The sequence below is a fragment of the Oryzias latipes genome, chromosome 6, assembly GCF_002234675.1.
Source record: "Oryzias latipes chromosome 6, ASM223467v1".
Classification (NCBI taxonomy): Eukaryota; Metazoa; Chordata; class Actinopteri; order Beloniformes; family Adrianichthyidae; genus Oryzias; species Oryzias latipes.
The window spans coordinates 20,413,254-20,428,709 of NC_019864.2; the positions used below are offsets into that span (position 1 = coordinate 20,413,254).

The 15,456-nt window shown below is 38.8% G+C and overlaps 1 protein-coding gene across 7 annotated transcripts in view; it reads right to left on the bottom strand.

Moving 5' to 3' along the window:
• The window catches only part of shank3 (SH3 and multiple ankyrin repeat domains 3), a 199,160-nt gene that overhangs the window by 126,175 nt on the left and 57,529 nt on the right, over nucleotides 1–15,456 (bottom strand). For all 7 annotated transcript variants that reach the window (XR_002873416.1, XM_023955918.1, XM_023955921.1 and 4 more), the window contains exon 2: nucleotides 1,711–1,914. Coding sequence is in view for 6 of the 7 variants with exons in the window: in XM_023955918.1 (XP_023811686.1) it covers nucleotides 1,711–1,914 (204 nt within the window). In the remaining variant the exon portion in view is untranslated. The remainder of the gene's footprint in view (nucleotides 1–1,710; nucleotides 1,915–15,456) is intronic.

Here is a 15,456-nt window from a genome sequence, read left to right on the forward strand (position 1 = left end):
ACATTACATGGCATGTTATGGTTTTAATGATTAAAACTGCCTCATGGTATTGACAATAAAAAAATCTCCAACCAAACCAATGCAAATCAGGAACAAAGCAGAGACATTTATATGACACAGAGAACCATTAATTCTCTTTACTCCAGTACTCAACTCTTGACACATCCCAAAATGAAATAAAAAAAAAAGTAAAGACCCCCAGTCAGAACAGAACCTGACATCTATACAGCACTATCTGTGAAAATGATTTGATGTCCCTGCAATTTTCTCAGATCACAAGCTATGATGGACAAGCACTGCAATTATGTCTAAGAGATGACAGCTACGGCAGGCAACACCCTGTCATTCAGCGCAGTGTTACTGCCACGCTTTGACTCACAAACCATGACAGCGGGATTTTCCACACAAAATTAAGATTTGCTGGCTCTCCATCCACAGACACACAAACATATTTAGATTCCATCCCACTTATATTGGTGTTTAACTTTAGAACATATTGAACTCTGGTGCTATAAAGCTCTATTAGGATCTAGTCCTCTTTTTCTGTTGCATACAAAAACATACAAACTCATTACATAACTCTTAACACACAGAATCAATGTATAGTGATCTGCTGAAGGAATTCTCTGAACTGCTGTGAAGAATATTTCACAACAGTAGAGCAACTTTTAGAAACGTTTCTTTCAACCAAAAAATGATTTTTTTAGTAATGAATTCATGAGTTTTTGTCCTTCAGTCCGTTCCTTACTGCTTTCTTTGAGCACAGAGAAGAGACCTTCTGTTCAAGCACTGCAGTGGCTGTGAAAGATTTAAATGGAGGATTCAATTCTAGACTTGCACACATTCTCATTATAAAACAAGACATTTCAACTACGATGTATTGCAATTACACTCAACAGTTCAATTCAATTTTATTTGTATTGCCCAATTCACAACAACAGTCGTCTCAATGGGCTTCGTACCGGTAATTGTAAGGTAAACATACAATCAAAAAGGATCATAAATGCATAGAATTCAATAGGACTTGTTCCAAGGCGCTTCTTTGTCTAGAACACCTTAGTGCTATGGAGCCATTACATTATGTTTAGTTGTGTCTCCTTTTGGTTTTCCCATTTTGTTTAGTAGAGTTTCTCTTCATTGTGTTTTTGCAGTTTTTACTTGATGCCTGTGTGCCATTGCTGATTGTCATGTCAGCATTGCTTCATTAAATATGTAACCACCTGCCTGGTCTTTGTCAGCGTGTTCGATCGCTGTTTTCTTTATTTTTTATTTTTTTGGGTTTGCTGCATATTTAGTTTGTTTGGACTAAGTTGATTAAAATAAACAATACATTGTTTTCTAAAGCTTCTCTCCATATAAAAAAATAAAAACACAGGTTAAAAACCCCTCAACTCATCACTGTTCATAGTTTAATCTACTTTTCACTACTTTGCACACCTTTTACAGCATTTGTCTTAATAAGGGATTACCTTTTATCTTAAACCTTTTATGTTAAAACAAAACCTTTCTGCTGATAGAAGCAGGCGAAATGATGTTTAAAGTCCCACTCCAATCACTTTTATGTCTTTATCTATTTTTAAAGCGTTCCCAGTGGTAAGAACATGTTAAAAACACCAAAACATGATTTTCATTGGAGTGGGTCTTTAAAACGAATGCAAAGAAGGTAAAACCTTACATGTGTATCTCTTTACAGATTTGAACCAAACCTACCTCGAGGTAAGGTACAGGAGCGATGGATGGGAACGGGTATTCCCTTAGCTGTCGTTCTTCATCCAGAAATTTCCCGGCCTTGCCGTTGTAAGCTGGCTGGAACAGGCCATAGTTGAGTACATCCTTCAGGCTCTGGTTGAGAGTACACAGGATTTGCTGCTTGGACAGCCAAATTGGAGCATCCACATTGAATTTCAAGCATTTCTGAAAGGATAAAAGTGAAAGTGGAGGAAGATTAAGCCTTTTTTTCTTTTGAACCCAAGTTCAGCACAACAGAAATGTTAAATTATGGTTTTTCTAATTTTCTTTTGCTTAACATTTAGCCATAAAATGTATTGTAATGTGGTCTACAAATGTAATACTTTACAGACAACTCTACTAAACTGGAAATTACAGTCCAGGTTCAGGGAAAAAGACTTATTCATAGCTTTCACATATTCCTCATTTTTCTAGCATTTCCACATCAAAACATCTAGAAAACACCTTTCTAACACAAACACATTTTTAGCTAAATAAATGTGTCCCAACAAATCAATCTACATTATTTATTAAAGCAAAATTAAGCCAGCCAATATATCACCATGGCACCGTAGGCGCAGCTTTGTCTTCTGTCAAAAACACAACAGTTCAGAGGCCCTTGGGGAAAAAAATAGGAATTCAGTAAATTAAATCCTGAACTGTTTTTAAAAAAATGTTTTCAGAGCATAGGGCAAGCCTCCCCAAAGGTTCCAAACTCTTACAGGGTAAAGTTATTGATTGCAGAAATACATTATATTACAGCAATAAGGCAGTTGAAAAGTTCAGACAAATTATTCCCGAAGGAAAGTTGAAAATGTTTATTTAGTTAAGTCTGGATTAACAACTCAAATTAGCAATTTGGTCCTTGTATCCCCTTACTTTCTCCCCCTCTCTTTTTTTTCTTATACCCCACCCCTTTCACTCTTTTCTCCTCTTTCTTCCCTCTGTAAAAAAAAGAGAAAGAAAATATATATAAAATGTAATAAATAAATGAAAAAAACAGACTCATCCAAATATACACCATGGCTATCCGAAGATACATGACCCCTTATTGTAATAGTAAAACCTGTCTAACATAAAAGGCCTTCCGCTGTCATCTGTTTGTTCAGTTATTGGACAGAACAAGTTAAAAAAAATCTGGATTAACAAGTAGAAAAATGTGGTTAGAATGACGTTATAATTGATCACAAGAAAACTCAACTTTCGGGTGTAGCCACAGTGTTTTTTCCAAACTCAGACATAAATTCTGATTCCTGTTCAGCAATACGTAGAGTATGGTTTTCATGCTGTCAGTCTCTCTTATGTGAAGAGCTCTGGTTCATATAGTAAAGCTGTGCACCCACTCCAGTCCTCCACATTGATGCTGCAGATGGCAGCCATGGAACAGAACAAGATTTTAAAAAAGCATCATGTTTCCTTAATAATCAACTAAAAACTCTATCCTGTTCACGCAGATACAACTGTTAAAAACATTCCATCTTCCTACAACAAAACAACAAAAGTATTAGCCTCACACTGAGGCCCACATGTAGATGTGCAGCTGAGCATCTCTAAAATTAACTTAACCTGTTTTGATCAAAGAAGTGGGTACTGGTGAAACACGGTGAAGAATATTGTCTCACGGCACTACAATGGATCAAAAAATAAAGTTCAATACTCTGCACTGATTAAGGCACAATGCTGCAGGCATAGCTCCAGTCAGAAAAACTCTGATTTTTTTTTTAAATTAAAATATGGAGTTTGGAGCTGTATCTGACCCTTGGAACCAGTCACTCAACAATTACCCTAATTTTTACGTAGTGAGTTATAATGATAGTAAAAACTAGCCAGAAGATTGCAGCTGTAGGTTGTGGGGCTAAAACAGTTTCATTGTTGTTAAATCAATACAATCAGCTGGGATGCTAAAACAATTAACAACTCTGAAAAACAAACTCAACTGAGAAGATGAAGTAATTTCCCCACTGCTGCATGGCCTTTACCATCTTAGCTTTACCAGATTTTAGTGATGTTCTCTCCAAATATTAACATCAAAGTCAGAATTTAATATTAAATATTGTCATTTTATTTACTGATTATCCGATTTTTAGGAAACGTATCCCCTCCCAGCATGGAATAAACCCTGCCTACTGAGGTGAAACAAATGGAAATGCAGAGGTGCCACTACACAATATTTAAAAGTACATTTGAAACATAAATTGATATTTCGAAGTTTATTCTATAAACTATCACATATGGAGTCTCAGTCAATGTTCCAGGGATTAACCAACTATAACTGTAGTCATAAATGTTTAAGGGTATTTTTCTCTGCAGATGAATGCTCAATGAGCAACGTACAATATCAGTTCAGATCTAATGTACAACACGATCTCTGAATATCTGTATGATTTGATATGATTTTGTCGAGATAAGCCATCGCAGTGGATTTTGTCATTTGTTTCTGCTCTGCAAAGAGCACAAACCCTACAGAGAAAGTTAAATAGAGACATATGACCATTTTTATCTGAACAAGATGTGCTATTGAAGAAAAACACAGAACATCTATAGCAACAACTGTTTAATGGCAGTGACCCAACTTAATTACATGGTAACTGATTGCATCGATCTGTGTAGAAAAACATCTCAAGGTCCTCTTAAAACATTTTCTTTGGCTTTAAACATTATTTAAAGTTTTTGAAAAGAGAAAAAAAAAATTAAATAGCGAAAGAAATTGTGGTTATTTATGTAACGTTAAAACCCAGCTGCAGTGTATTTTTCTATGTTTACCAAGAAATCAAAGTGTGGCGGTTTTGTAGCCTGGAGGAAAGGAATTTAAATAAAGTAAAAGTGGAGCAAAAGAAAAAGTTTTTGCACTGACATGATGGCTTTAAAGCCATGGAAGCCAACAACAAGGGACAATCTAAACGTATGCAAGTGTCCAAAACAGTGGCATTTTGTTCCTTTTTCCCACATTTTTTGACTCCACTTATTCCATTTCAAGGTTTAATTTCAAACATTTGTCAGCAAAAACAACAAAAAATCAACTAAGTTGTTACATGTTTTTTTCTGCATTGTGGTCATTCATCTTCATGCCACTGCCATTATGAAGCCCCAGTAACTTCTCACCTTTGAGTTGTCAAACACAAGATATTTTATGCAATTCAACCTCGGAAAAGTCTGTCTAAGTTCTTTTATAGAGGATAAAAACTGATTTACTAGTATCAACTAGTATCTACTAAATCTAATCTGCTGTGCTCATCTGCTTAAGAAAGGCTTGGGTTTTATTTCCATCACAGCTTGTGTCTGTTTACTTACAGACATGACAAAGGCACTCAAGTTTTTGCTAAAGTTTAACAAAACATGTTTTCTTCATCTTGCCTTTTACAGTGTTGCAAGTCTTTCCAATCTGTTTCCTGCTATCCTGCAGAACCTGACCTTACCACGTTGCCCCTTCCTTTATTTTAACTAAAAAAGCTTTTGCTTTGGACTTCTAATGAGAATTTAATGTCAACCACTGAAATCGGCTTCACCTTTGGACCTGAACTTTAAGCAGCAAAAGTGCTACAAATTCTGCAGAAAATAAACACAAGTTCGCCATTGTTTTGCTAAAAGGCTCCTAAATGTTTGATGAATCCTAACCTACACTTGATAAGTGCAAATACGATTTATTGAAGACAGAAAACACGTCTGCATAAATATGCTAGCAAGCAATAAAAAATAAAATAACTTGAAATAAGAACACATATGCTTGATGAATAACAAATCATTTCAAAGGTGCACAACATCCACACATCCACTGTGGGGGGTTTTAAGGAAAAAAATCAACACCCATCTTTTTAGTATATGTTTTAAGTCGTTTTTACTGTCCACATGGTTAAATTGGATTTCAACATTTCAACATTGATTTTTTTGTATTCATCCAATGTGTTGATATTTACAAATTTGTGTTGACCAATAAAATTATCCCATAAATTAACTTTTTTAAACTCAAAGTCACATGTCTAAACACCTGCCAAAAGAAAAATCTGACTTTCACAATAAAAGGATTTTGACTTAGGCCATTTTCCTGTTCAAACCTACAGCTCAAGGGTTTCACTTCAGTAGTGGCTGAGAGCAGCTTTTGCTAGGCAAAACTCAGCATAGCAACTGGAAGCTGTGAGCAAACATCAGCATTACAGGTTTGTTTCTGATGGTAAGTAAAAATAGTGAAAGGAGTGTTGCTTGTTTATCTTTATCCTGCAAACGACCAAATGTTCTGACTGTCAAAATGTTAAAGTTGATCCTGATCATCACCAATGTACGGCAGAAACACAAAGGCTAACTCAAGATAAACCTTGTCTTTGTGAAAGTGTGAAGCATCCTCCTGATGGTGCTTTTAAATACCGTACACACATATTTGAGCTTTGGAGACTGAAGTCTTCTCACGGTGCTCTTATTTTTAAGCACCACTGAGAATAAAACTGTGTCAGACACTAATGTCTGGGACACTACTGTGGAATCTCCTGGCTCTGTGGCTGTGCCTTCCAGCCAAACTGGAGAGCCAGACTGCATAGAGCATGCAAAGCATGAAAGCCTCATCTTGAAACACCGGCTTACTGTGCACTTATATAGAATATGCCGTAGTGTCTGCTGCCAGCCATTCTATGAAGGTCTTTGAATATTTATTATGAAAAAAAATCAAGAATGCACATTCTAAACAAGACCAGAATGAGCTAACAGACAGCAAAAACAACCAGTGCTTTTCTAACACTGCAAAAAAAACAACAAGAGACAACTCATACATGAAAGCTGGAAAAATGAGATCATGACAAGAAAATGACGCTTAGGCTTAAGTTGGTCAGTAATTCAGGGAAAGACAGCACTACAACAACTACAGCCCATTATAGCTTGAATTGAATTAGTTCATTGAAGTTAGCAGCTGTTCCTTCATGGTTTTGAATAACATCCAACTTTTTAAATAAATGTACACATATAAGTTAAATATTACTTGTGCTAATCTTGTTGAGTTGGATGAGGTCATAGAGAGTTTTCCCAGAGGAGAGAGAGTTGTTATTGGAGCAGACTTTAATGGGCATGTTGGTGAGGGCAACAGAGGTGATGAAGAGGTGATGGGCAGGTTTGGTGTGAAGGAAAGGAATCTGGAGGGACAGATGGTGGTGGACTTTGCGAAGAGGATGGAAATGGCTGTAGTCAACACTTACTTCCAGAAGAGAGAGGAACATAGAGTGACATACAGAAGTGGAGGTAGGAGTACTCAGGTGGACTACATCCTATGTAGACGAGGTCATTTGAGAGAGGTTAATGACTGCAAAGTGGTGGTAGGAGAGAGTGTAGCCAGACAGCACCGCATGGTGGTGTGTAAGATGACTCTGGAGGTCAGGAAGAAGAAGAGAGGGAAAACAGAAAAGAAGACCAAGTGGTGGAAGCTACAGAATGAAGAAACTTGTGAGGAATTTAGGCAGAAGTTGAGGCAGGTCCTGGGTGGTCAGGATGAGCTTCCAGAGGACTGGGAAACTACAGCAGAGATTATCAGGGAAACAGGTAGGAAGGTGCTAGGTGTGTCACCTGGAAAGAGGAAAGACGGTAAAGAGACTTGGTGGTGGAATGAGGAAGTACAGGAATGCGTCCAGAGGAAGAGGTTGGCTAAAAGGAAGTGGGATGTAGAAAGGACTGAGGAAGGTAGACAGGAGTACAAGGAAGCGCAGCGTAGAGTGAAGAGAGAGGTGGCAAAGGCCAAACAGAAAGCTTACGATGAGCTTTATGACAGGTTAGACACAAAGGAAGGAGAGAAGGACTTGTACAGGCTAGCCAGACAGAGAGACAGAGATGGGAAGGACGTGCAACAGATAAGGGTGATTAAGGACAGAGATGGAAAGGTGCTAACAACCCAAGAGAGTGTACAGAAAAGATGGAAGGAGTATTTTGAGGAGCTGATGAACGAGGAAAATGACAGGGAAAGAAGGGAGGAAGATGTGGTTGTTGTGGAGCAGGAAGTAGCAGAGATTGGAAAGGATGAGGTTAGGAAGGCTCTGAAAAGGATGAAGAGCGGAAAGGCCGTTGGTCCTGATGACGTACCTGTGGAGGTATGGAAGTGCCTAGGAGAGACAGCAGTGGAATTTCTAACAAGGTTGTTCAATAGGATTTTAGAGAGTGAGAAGATGCCTGAGGAATGGAGGAGAAGCGTTCTGGTCCCGATCTTTAAAAACAAGGGTGACATGCAGAACTGCAGCAACTATAGAGGAATAAAGTTGATGAACCACACAATGAAGCTGTGGGAAAGAGTAGTGGAAGCCAGGCTTAGGAAGAAGGTGGAGATTTGTGAGCAGCAGTATGGTTTCATGCCCCGTAAGAGCACCACTGATGCCATTTTTGCTTTGAGAATGTTGATGGAAAAGTACAGAGAAGGTCAGAAGGAGCTGCATTGTGTGTTCGTAGATTTAGAGAAGGCGTATGACTCTGCTTACTCTAAGGGTTATCTGGGTTAATATTCACATCTAGTACCTTTTATTAGCGAATTCACCACTGTTAAACCGCTTGCTGTTCACTTTTCTCATTTTGCTAAATAAACCACTTCTCTTTACTTAAACACCGCTAGCCTTAGCTTAGAACCTAGTATGGCCACCACCACTCCTTCCGCCTCTCCTCCTCTCTCCTGCCCCATGTGCCATATGTTTAGTGATGATCCTGCCTCCTTTAGTGAAGATAGGGGTAGGTGTGTTAAGTGTAGTCTTGTGTTAGACTTGGAGGCCAGGCTGGAGCAGTTAGAAGCGCGGCTCCGCACAGTGGAAGCTAAGCCGGCTAGCCAGGTCGTTACTCGTAGCGCGGGCCGCGCTACCAGGGCTAACTTAGTTAGCACCCCAGCGCCCTCCCAACAGCCGGGAGACAGTCAGGGGTTTGTACCGGTTGGGAGGAAACATAGTGCTAAACGCAAAAACTTAGAGCACCCGAGACTCCACGTTAGTAATAGGTTCTCCCCCCTCGGCGACACACCCGCTGAACACTCAACTCTGGTTATAGGCTCTTCTGAAGTTAGAAACGTGGAGCTCCCAGCGGCTACTGTCAGGTGTTATCCGGGGGCCAGAGTTGGTGACATCGAGGGGAACCTTAGGATGTTAGCTCAGAGTAAGTCCAGGTTCCGTCGAGTCGTGATTCACGCAGGCGGTAATGATGCCCGACGGAGACAGTCAGAGGTGGTTAAGTTAAACGTAACTTCGGTGTGTAAACTGGCTAAGACGATGTCCGACACTGTAATTTTCTCTGGTCCCCTGCCGAACTTAGTCAATGATGAAATGTACAGCCGCTTTTCATCATTTAACCGCTGGCTTTCTAGATGGTGCCCAGAAAACGGCGTTGGTTTTGTGGATAACTGGAGCGCGTTTTGGGGGAAGCCCGGTCTCATGCGGAGAGACGGCGTCCATCCCACCCGGGACGGTGCCGCTCTTCTTTCTAGAAACATTTCTGCTAGCCTTAGTCTGTTAACCTGACAATCCAGAGACGAGACCCGGGCGCAGAGCAGCAGTGTAAAACGCTCCTCTGAGCCTCCCTTAGGGTTAGTGCCGGTGCAAAACCCATGCAGGGAAAGTCAAGCAGGTCCTAGCTTTAGCTTATGTGCTGAAAGACAAATGAAAGGAGCGCGTCTTAGAAACCTTAAAGTGACAGACAGCAGTTCTCACAAGCAGAATTATGATGTAATTAAATGCGGTTTATTAAACATTCGATCCATTTCCTCCAAGTCCCTCTTAGTCAACGAGTTAATTACTGATAACAATCTTAGTCTTTTAGCCTTAACAGAAACTTGGCTCCATCAGGATGACTATGTTAGATTGAATGAAGCAACCCCCCCCAATTATGCTAACTATCAGAAATCCAGGATTTCAGGGAAAGGAGGTGGTTTGGCAGTAATATCACAGTCTAGCTTACTTCTCAGCCCTAAAGTTAAAAATGCTTATAATTCATTTGAAAGCATCATATTGTCTTTAAGTCACCCAAACAGGAAAACTCGAAAACCTGTTTTACTCATAATTATTTATCGCCCCCCCGGCCCATATTCAGAATTTTTAACTGAGTTTTCCGACTTCCTATCGACTATTGTCTTAGATTCTGATCAAATTATAATATTAGGGGATTTTAATATTCATGTTGATGACCCCAGTGACTGCCTAGGAAAGGCTTTTGCAGCTTTATTAGATGATGTTGGTTTCACCCAAAGTGTGAATGAACCCACTCACTGTCATAAGCACACCCTGGACCTTGTTCTAACCCATGGGATAGAGATCAGCCAGCTGAGTGTCCTTCCTCTTAACCCCATCATTTCTGATCACTTTCTGATTACCTTCCAGTTTACACTGGAACATCCTTCTGCCCCAGTGAATAAGAAACAGCTTAGAAGAACCTTAACTGACCGTTCTATGTCTGAGTTTAAACACACAGTTCAGCCAGTACTTAGTGATATTCTGAGAAAATACTCTGAGACCAGCTCCCATAGTATCAGTCCTAGTATAAATGACCACTTTGTTAATGATGCCTTACAAGCCCTCAGGAGTACACTCGATGTTGTTGCCCCCTTGAAACCTAAGTTCGTCAGACAAAACCGAGTAGCACCGTGGTTTAACGCTGAAACTCGTTCTCTTAAACGAGAAACCCGTAAGTTGGAAAGAGAATGGCGCCGCTCCGGTTCAGAGCAGTCTCTGGATATCTGGAAACATAGCCTATTAAATTATAAAAAAGCTCTGCGTAGAGCTAGAAGCCAGTACTATTCAACCTTAATATCAGAGAATGGAAACAATCCAAGATTTCTTTTTAGCACTATAGCTAAATTAACTCGCAGTCAGAGCTCAGTAGAACCACATGTTCCTGTTTCTCTCAGCTCTGATGATTTTCTTACATTTTTCGATAGTAAAATCTCAAATATTAGACATAAGTTAAATCAAGTTATTCCTACTATCAGCCCAGAACAGGCTGAAGCGGTAGAAATGGAGGCATCCATAGAAACCTCTGTAACATTAGACTGCTTCACTGCTGTGGATCAAGCGGAAATAACATCAATTATTACGTCCTCCAAATCCTCAACGTGTCTGTTAGACCCAATTCCCACTAGACTTTTTAAAGAAACTTTTCCCCTAATTAATGATCCCATATTAACAATGATAAATGCCTCTCTGGAAACGGGTTACGTGCCGCAGTCTTTTAAATATGCAGTTGTTAAACCTCTTCTGAAAAAGCCCAGTTTGGATCCTAGCATCTTGGCCAGCTATAGACCGATATCAAACCTGCCCTTTATTTCTAAAATCCTAGAAAGAGTTGTAGTTAAGCAGCTTTACTGCCACCTACAGGACAACAGCCACTTTGAAGACTTTCAGTCGGGGTTTAGACCTCACCACAGTACGGAAACTGCACTAGTTAGAGTCTCTAATGACTTGTTATTGGCCTCAGAAAAGGGACTACTTTCTATTCTGGTCCTGTTGGACCTCAGTGCTGCCTTTGACACTATCGACCACGGTATTTTACTCCATAGATTAGAGCAGGACATAGGGATCAGAGGATCTGCTCTCCAGTGGTTTAAATCCTATCTGTCTGATAGGTATCAGTTCGTTAATGTAAATGGCCATTCCTCTCAGTGCACTCGAGTCAACTATGGAGTCCCACAGGGCTCAGTCTTGGGACCGATCCTGTTTACGCTTTATATGTTACCCCTAGGAAACATAATCAGGAAACACAGCATTAATTTTCATTGTTATGCCGACGATACGCAGTTGTATTTATCCATGAAGCCTGACCAGAATGACCAGATAGAGAAACTGAACGCCTGCATCAGTGACATCAAGACCTGGATGACAATTAATTACCTCCTCTTGAACCCAGAAAAAACTGAGGTCATTATACTTGGTCCTAAAAACCTCAGAGATGCTCTGTCTGCTCAGGTAGTCTCCCTGGATGGTATAAGTATAGCCCCCAATTCCACAGTTAGAAACCTTGGGGTTTTATTTGACCAGGATTTATCATTTAAGGCTCACATATCTCAGGCATGTAGAACTGCCTTTTTTCACCTGCGGAATATTGCTAAGATCAGAAATATACTTTCTAAGAGTGATGCTGAAAAACTCATCCATGCATTTGTTACGTCGAGGCTGGATTACTGTAACTCCTTGTTAGCAGCGTGTCCTAAGAGTTCCTTAAGAAGTCTCCAGCTTGTTCAGAACGCAGCTGCTAGATTGTTAGCTGGAACCAGCAGAAGAGATCACATCACTCCTGTGTTAGTTTCGCTCCATTGGCTCCCAGTTGATTCCAGAATCAAGTTCAAGATCCTCCTGTTAACCTATAAGGCCTTACATGGAATGGCCCCGTCCTATATTAAGGACCTCATAGTCCCTTACCAACCAATCAGAACACTTCGCTCGCAAAATGCAGGACTGCTTGTGGTTCCTAGAATTAGTAAAAGTACGGTTGGAGGTAGAGCGTTTAGCCACCAAGCCCCTGTCTTATGGAATAAACTCCCAGCTCATATAAGAGAGGCCGACTCAGTTTCTACATTCAAAGCTAGACTGAAAACATTCCTCTTTGGACAGGCTTATTGTCAGACTAGTTAGTATTCAGAGATTATTTAACTTAATGTTAGTTTGTTTAAATTAAACTTAATAATAACTAGAAGGAGCTGCATTTCCAGAAGAAAATGCAGGGTTGAATGCTGTACTGCTGAATGAAAGCTGAATTTGCTGAAGAAATGGCTGAACAGAGCTGAAAGAGCTCAACATTTTAAAAGTACAATGGTTAAAGTAGGTAAAAAACTGTGAAAGAAGTTAAAAAAAAAGATTTCCTATGTATTTTAATGAAGCAAAAATCCTGGGAAATCCTGGAATATCTTTAAAAGTTAAAAGATTTGAAAAAAAAGTCATAGCAGGAATAAGCTGAAAAAGTTGAACATTGTAATAGTAGAATGGCTATAATAAGTCAAAAAATGTAGAAGGAGTTAAGCATGAAAGCTTAAGTTGATGAAAAAAATGGCTGAACTGTTGAAAATTTGAAGATGTTGCTAAAATTGTTAAAAGTGCTAGCATTGGAATCAGCATCATCAACTGACTAAAAAAACACATTGTTTGAGAGTATCATATTGGTAAAAGCTACATGTTCTAAGTTGACAGAAAATCCACTTTTTTCAAAATGGCGGCTTTTCTATTAATTTATTTCCATAGCAACCATTTTACGTTTGGGTCGGCATGGGATGAAGAACAAATCGACGTCAGTTTCAGACAAATCGGAAAAAGTAAACCTTTGGACGTCCTTAGCAACGAAGTTTGTTTGTGAACCACGCCCACATTCCTTATATGTCCAGATCCAGTGAATTTCAATATGTTCAGTTCCAGCCATGGATGAAGTTTATTGCAACATTTGCTTCAGATTTTGTCAAAAAATGCCCAGCAAACAGTAGGCTGTGTTGCCATCCCATAATAATTTCAAAACGTATGTTGAAGTCCAAAGCCTTGTGAGCATTTCAATGTTTGAACGGTGCCTCTAGCTGAAAGCAAGTTATAATGCTTGAAAGCAACAAAGGTTTTCAAGGATTCTCCATGTATTTAAATGAAGCAAAAATCTTGGAAAATCCTGGAAAATCTTGGAATATCTTGAAAAGTTCAAAGATTTGAAAGACTAAAAGTCGTAGCTGAAAGGAATAAGCTGAAAAGGTTGAACATTGTAATAGTAGAAGGATTAAAATACGTGAAAGTTTGAAGAAGTTTAAAATTGCCTCACATTTTGGCACAAAATGGCCGCCAAACTGTAGGTGGTGTTGCCATCCCATAATAATTTTGAACCTTATGTTGAAGTCCAAAACCTTGTGAACATTTCAATATTTGAACGGTGTCTCTAGCCAAAAGAATGTCAAATCAAATTCAAATCAAAATGTTAAAGTTACAATTTTTTAAAGAAGCAAAGGTGTGGCCAATGGAGCAAAAACATTGGAAAATCTGGGAATCTCCGGGAATATCTGGAAAAGTTCAAAGATTTGAAGGACCAAAAGTCATAGCTGAAAGGAATAAGATGAAAGGGTTGAACATTGTAATAGTAGAATGGTTAAAATAGGTGAAAGTTTGAAGAAGTTTAAAATTGCCTCACATTTTGGCACAAAATGGCCGCCAAACTGTAGGTGGTGTTGCCATCCCATAATAAGTTTGAGCCTTATGTTGAAGTCCAAAACCTTGTGAACATTTCAATATTTGAACGGTGTCTCTAGCCAAAAGAATGTTAAAGTTACAATTGTTTAAAGAAGCAAAGGTGTGGCCAATGGAGCAAAAAGATTGGAAAATCCAGGAATATCCGGGAATAAATGGAAAAGTTCAGGGATTTGAAGGACCAAAATGTCATAGCTAGAATAAGATGAAAGAGCTGAACATTTTCATAGTCGAACGGTTAAAATAGGTGAAAAATTGTAGGAGTTTAACTGTGAACTTCTGAACGAAAAATTCTCCATGTATTTCAATGGAGCAAAAATTCCCGGAAAACCTGGAATATCTTAAAAAGTAAAAGGATTTGAAAAACCAAAAGTCATAGCAGAAATAAGATGAAAGAGATGAACATTTTAAAAGTTGAATGGTTAAAATCGGTTAAAAATTGTAGAAGGAGTTAAGTGCCGAAAAACGGCGGAAGATAGCATAAGAGGAAAACAAATGTAACACTAGAAGGAGCTGCATTTCCAGAAGAAAATGCAGGGTTGAATGCTGTATTGCTGAATGAAAGCAGAAATATGATGAAAAAGCTGAACATTGTAAAAGTAGAATGTCTAAAATAGGTCAAACATTGTAGAAGGAGTTAAGCATGAAAGCTGAAATTGTTGAAAAAATAGCTGAACTGTCCTGGAAAATCCTGGAATATTTTGAAAAGTTAAAGGACCAAAAGTCAAAGGTGAACATTGTAAAAGTAGAATGACCAAAACAGGTCAAAATTTGTAGACGGAGTTAAGCATGAAAGCTGAAATTGTTGATAAAAATGGATGTACTGTTGAAAATTTGAAGATGATGCTAAAATGGCTAAAAGTGCTAGCATCAGCATCATCAACTGACTCAAAAAAACACTTTGTTTGAGAGTATCATATTGGCAAAAGCTACATGTTCTAAGTTGACAGAAAATCCACTTTTTTCAAAATGGCGGCTTTTCTATTAATTTTATCTCCATAGCAACCATTTTATGTTTGGGTCGCCTGGGGATGAGGAACAAATCGACATTAGTTTCAGACAAATCGGAAAAAGTAAACCTTTGGACGTCCTTAGCAACGAAGTTTGCTTGCTAACCACGCCCACATTCCTTATATGTCCAGATCCAGTGAATTTCAATATGTTCAGTTCCAGCCATGGATTAAGTTTATTGCAATATTTGCTTTAGATTTTTTCATTAAATTGCAACCAAACAGTAGGTTGTGTCGACATCCCATAATGATTTCTAAACGTATTTTATAGTCCAAAGCCTTGTGATCATTTTAATGTTTGAACGGTGTCTCTAGCTACAAGTATGTTGAAGTTATAATGCTTGAAAGAAACAAAAGTTTTCAAGAATTCTCCATGTATTTAAATGAAGCAAAAATCTTGGAAAATCCTGGAATATCCTAGAATATCTTGAAAAGTTCAAGTATATGAAGGCCCGAGATTCATGGCTGAAAGGGATAAGCTATAAGAGTTGAACATTTCAATAGTAAACTGGTTAAAATAGGTTAAAAACTGAAGGTTAATATCGCCTCACATTTAGGCCACAAAATGGCCGCCAAAC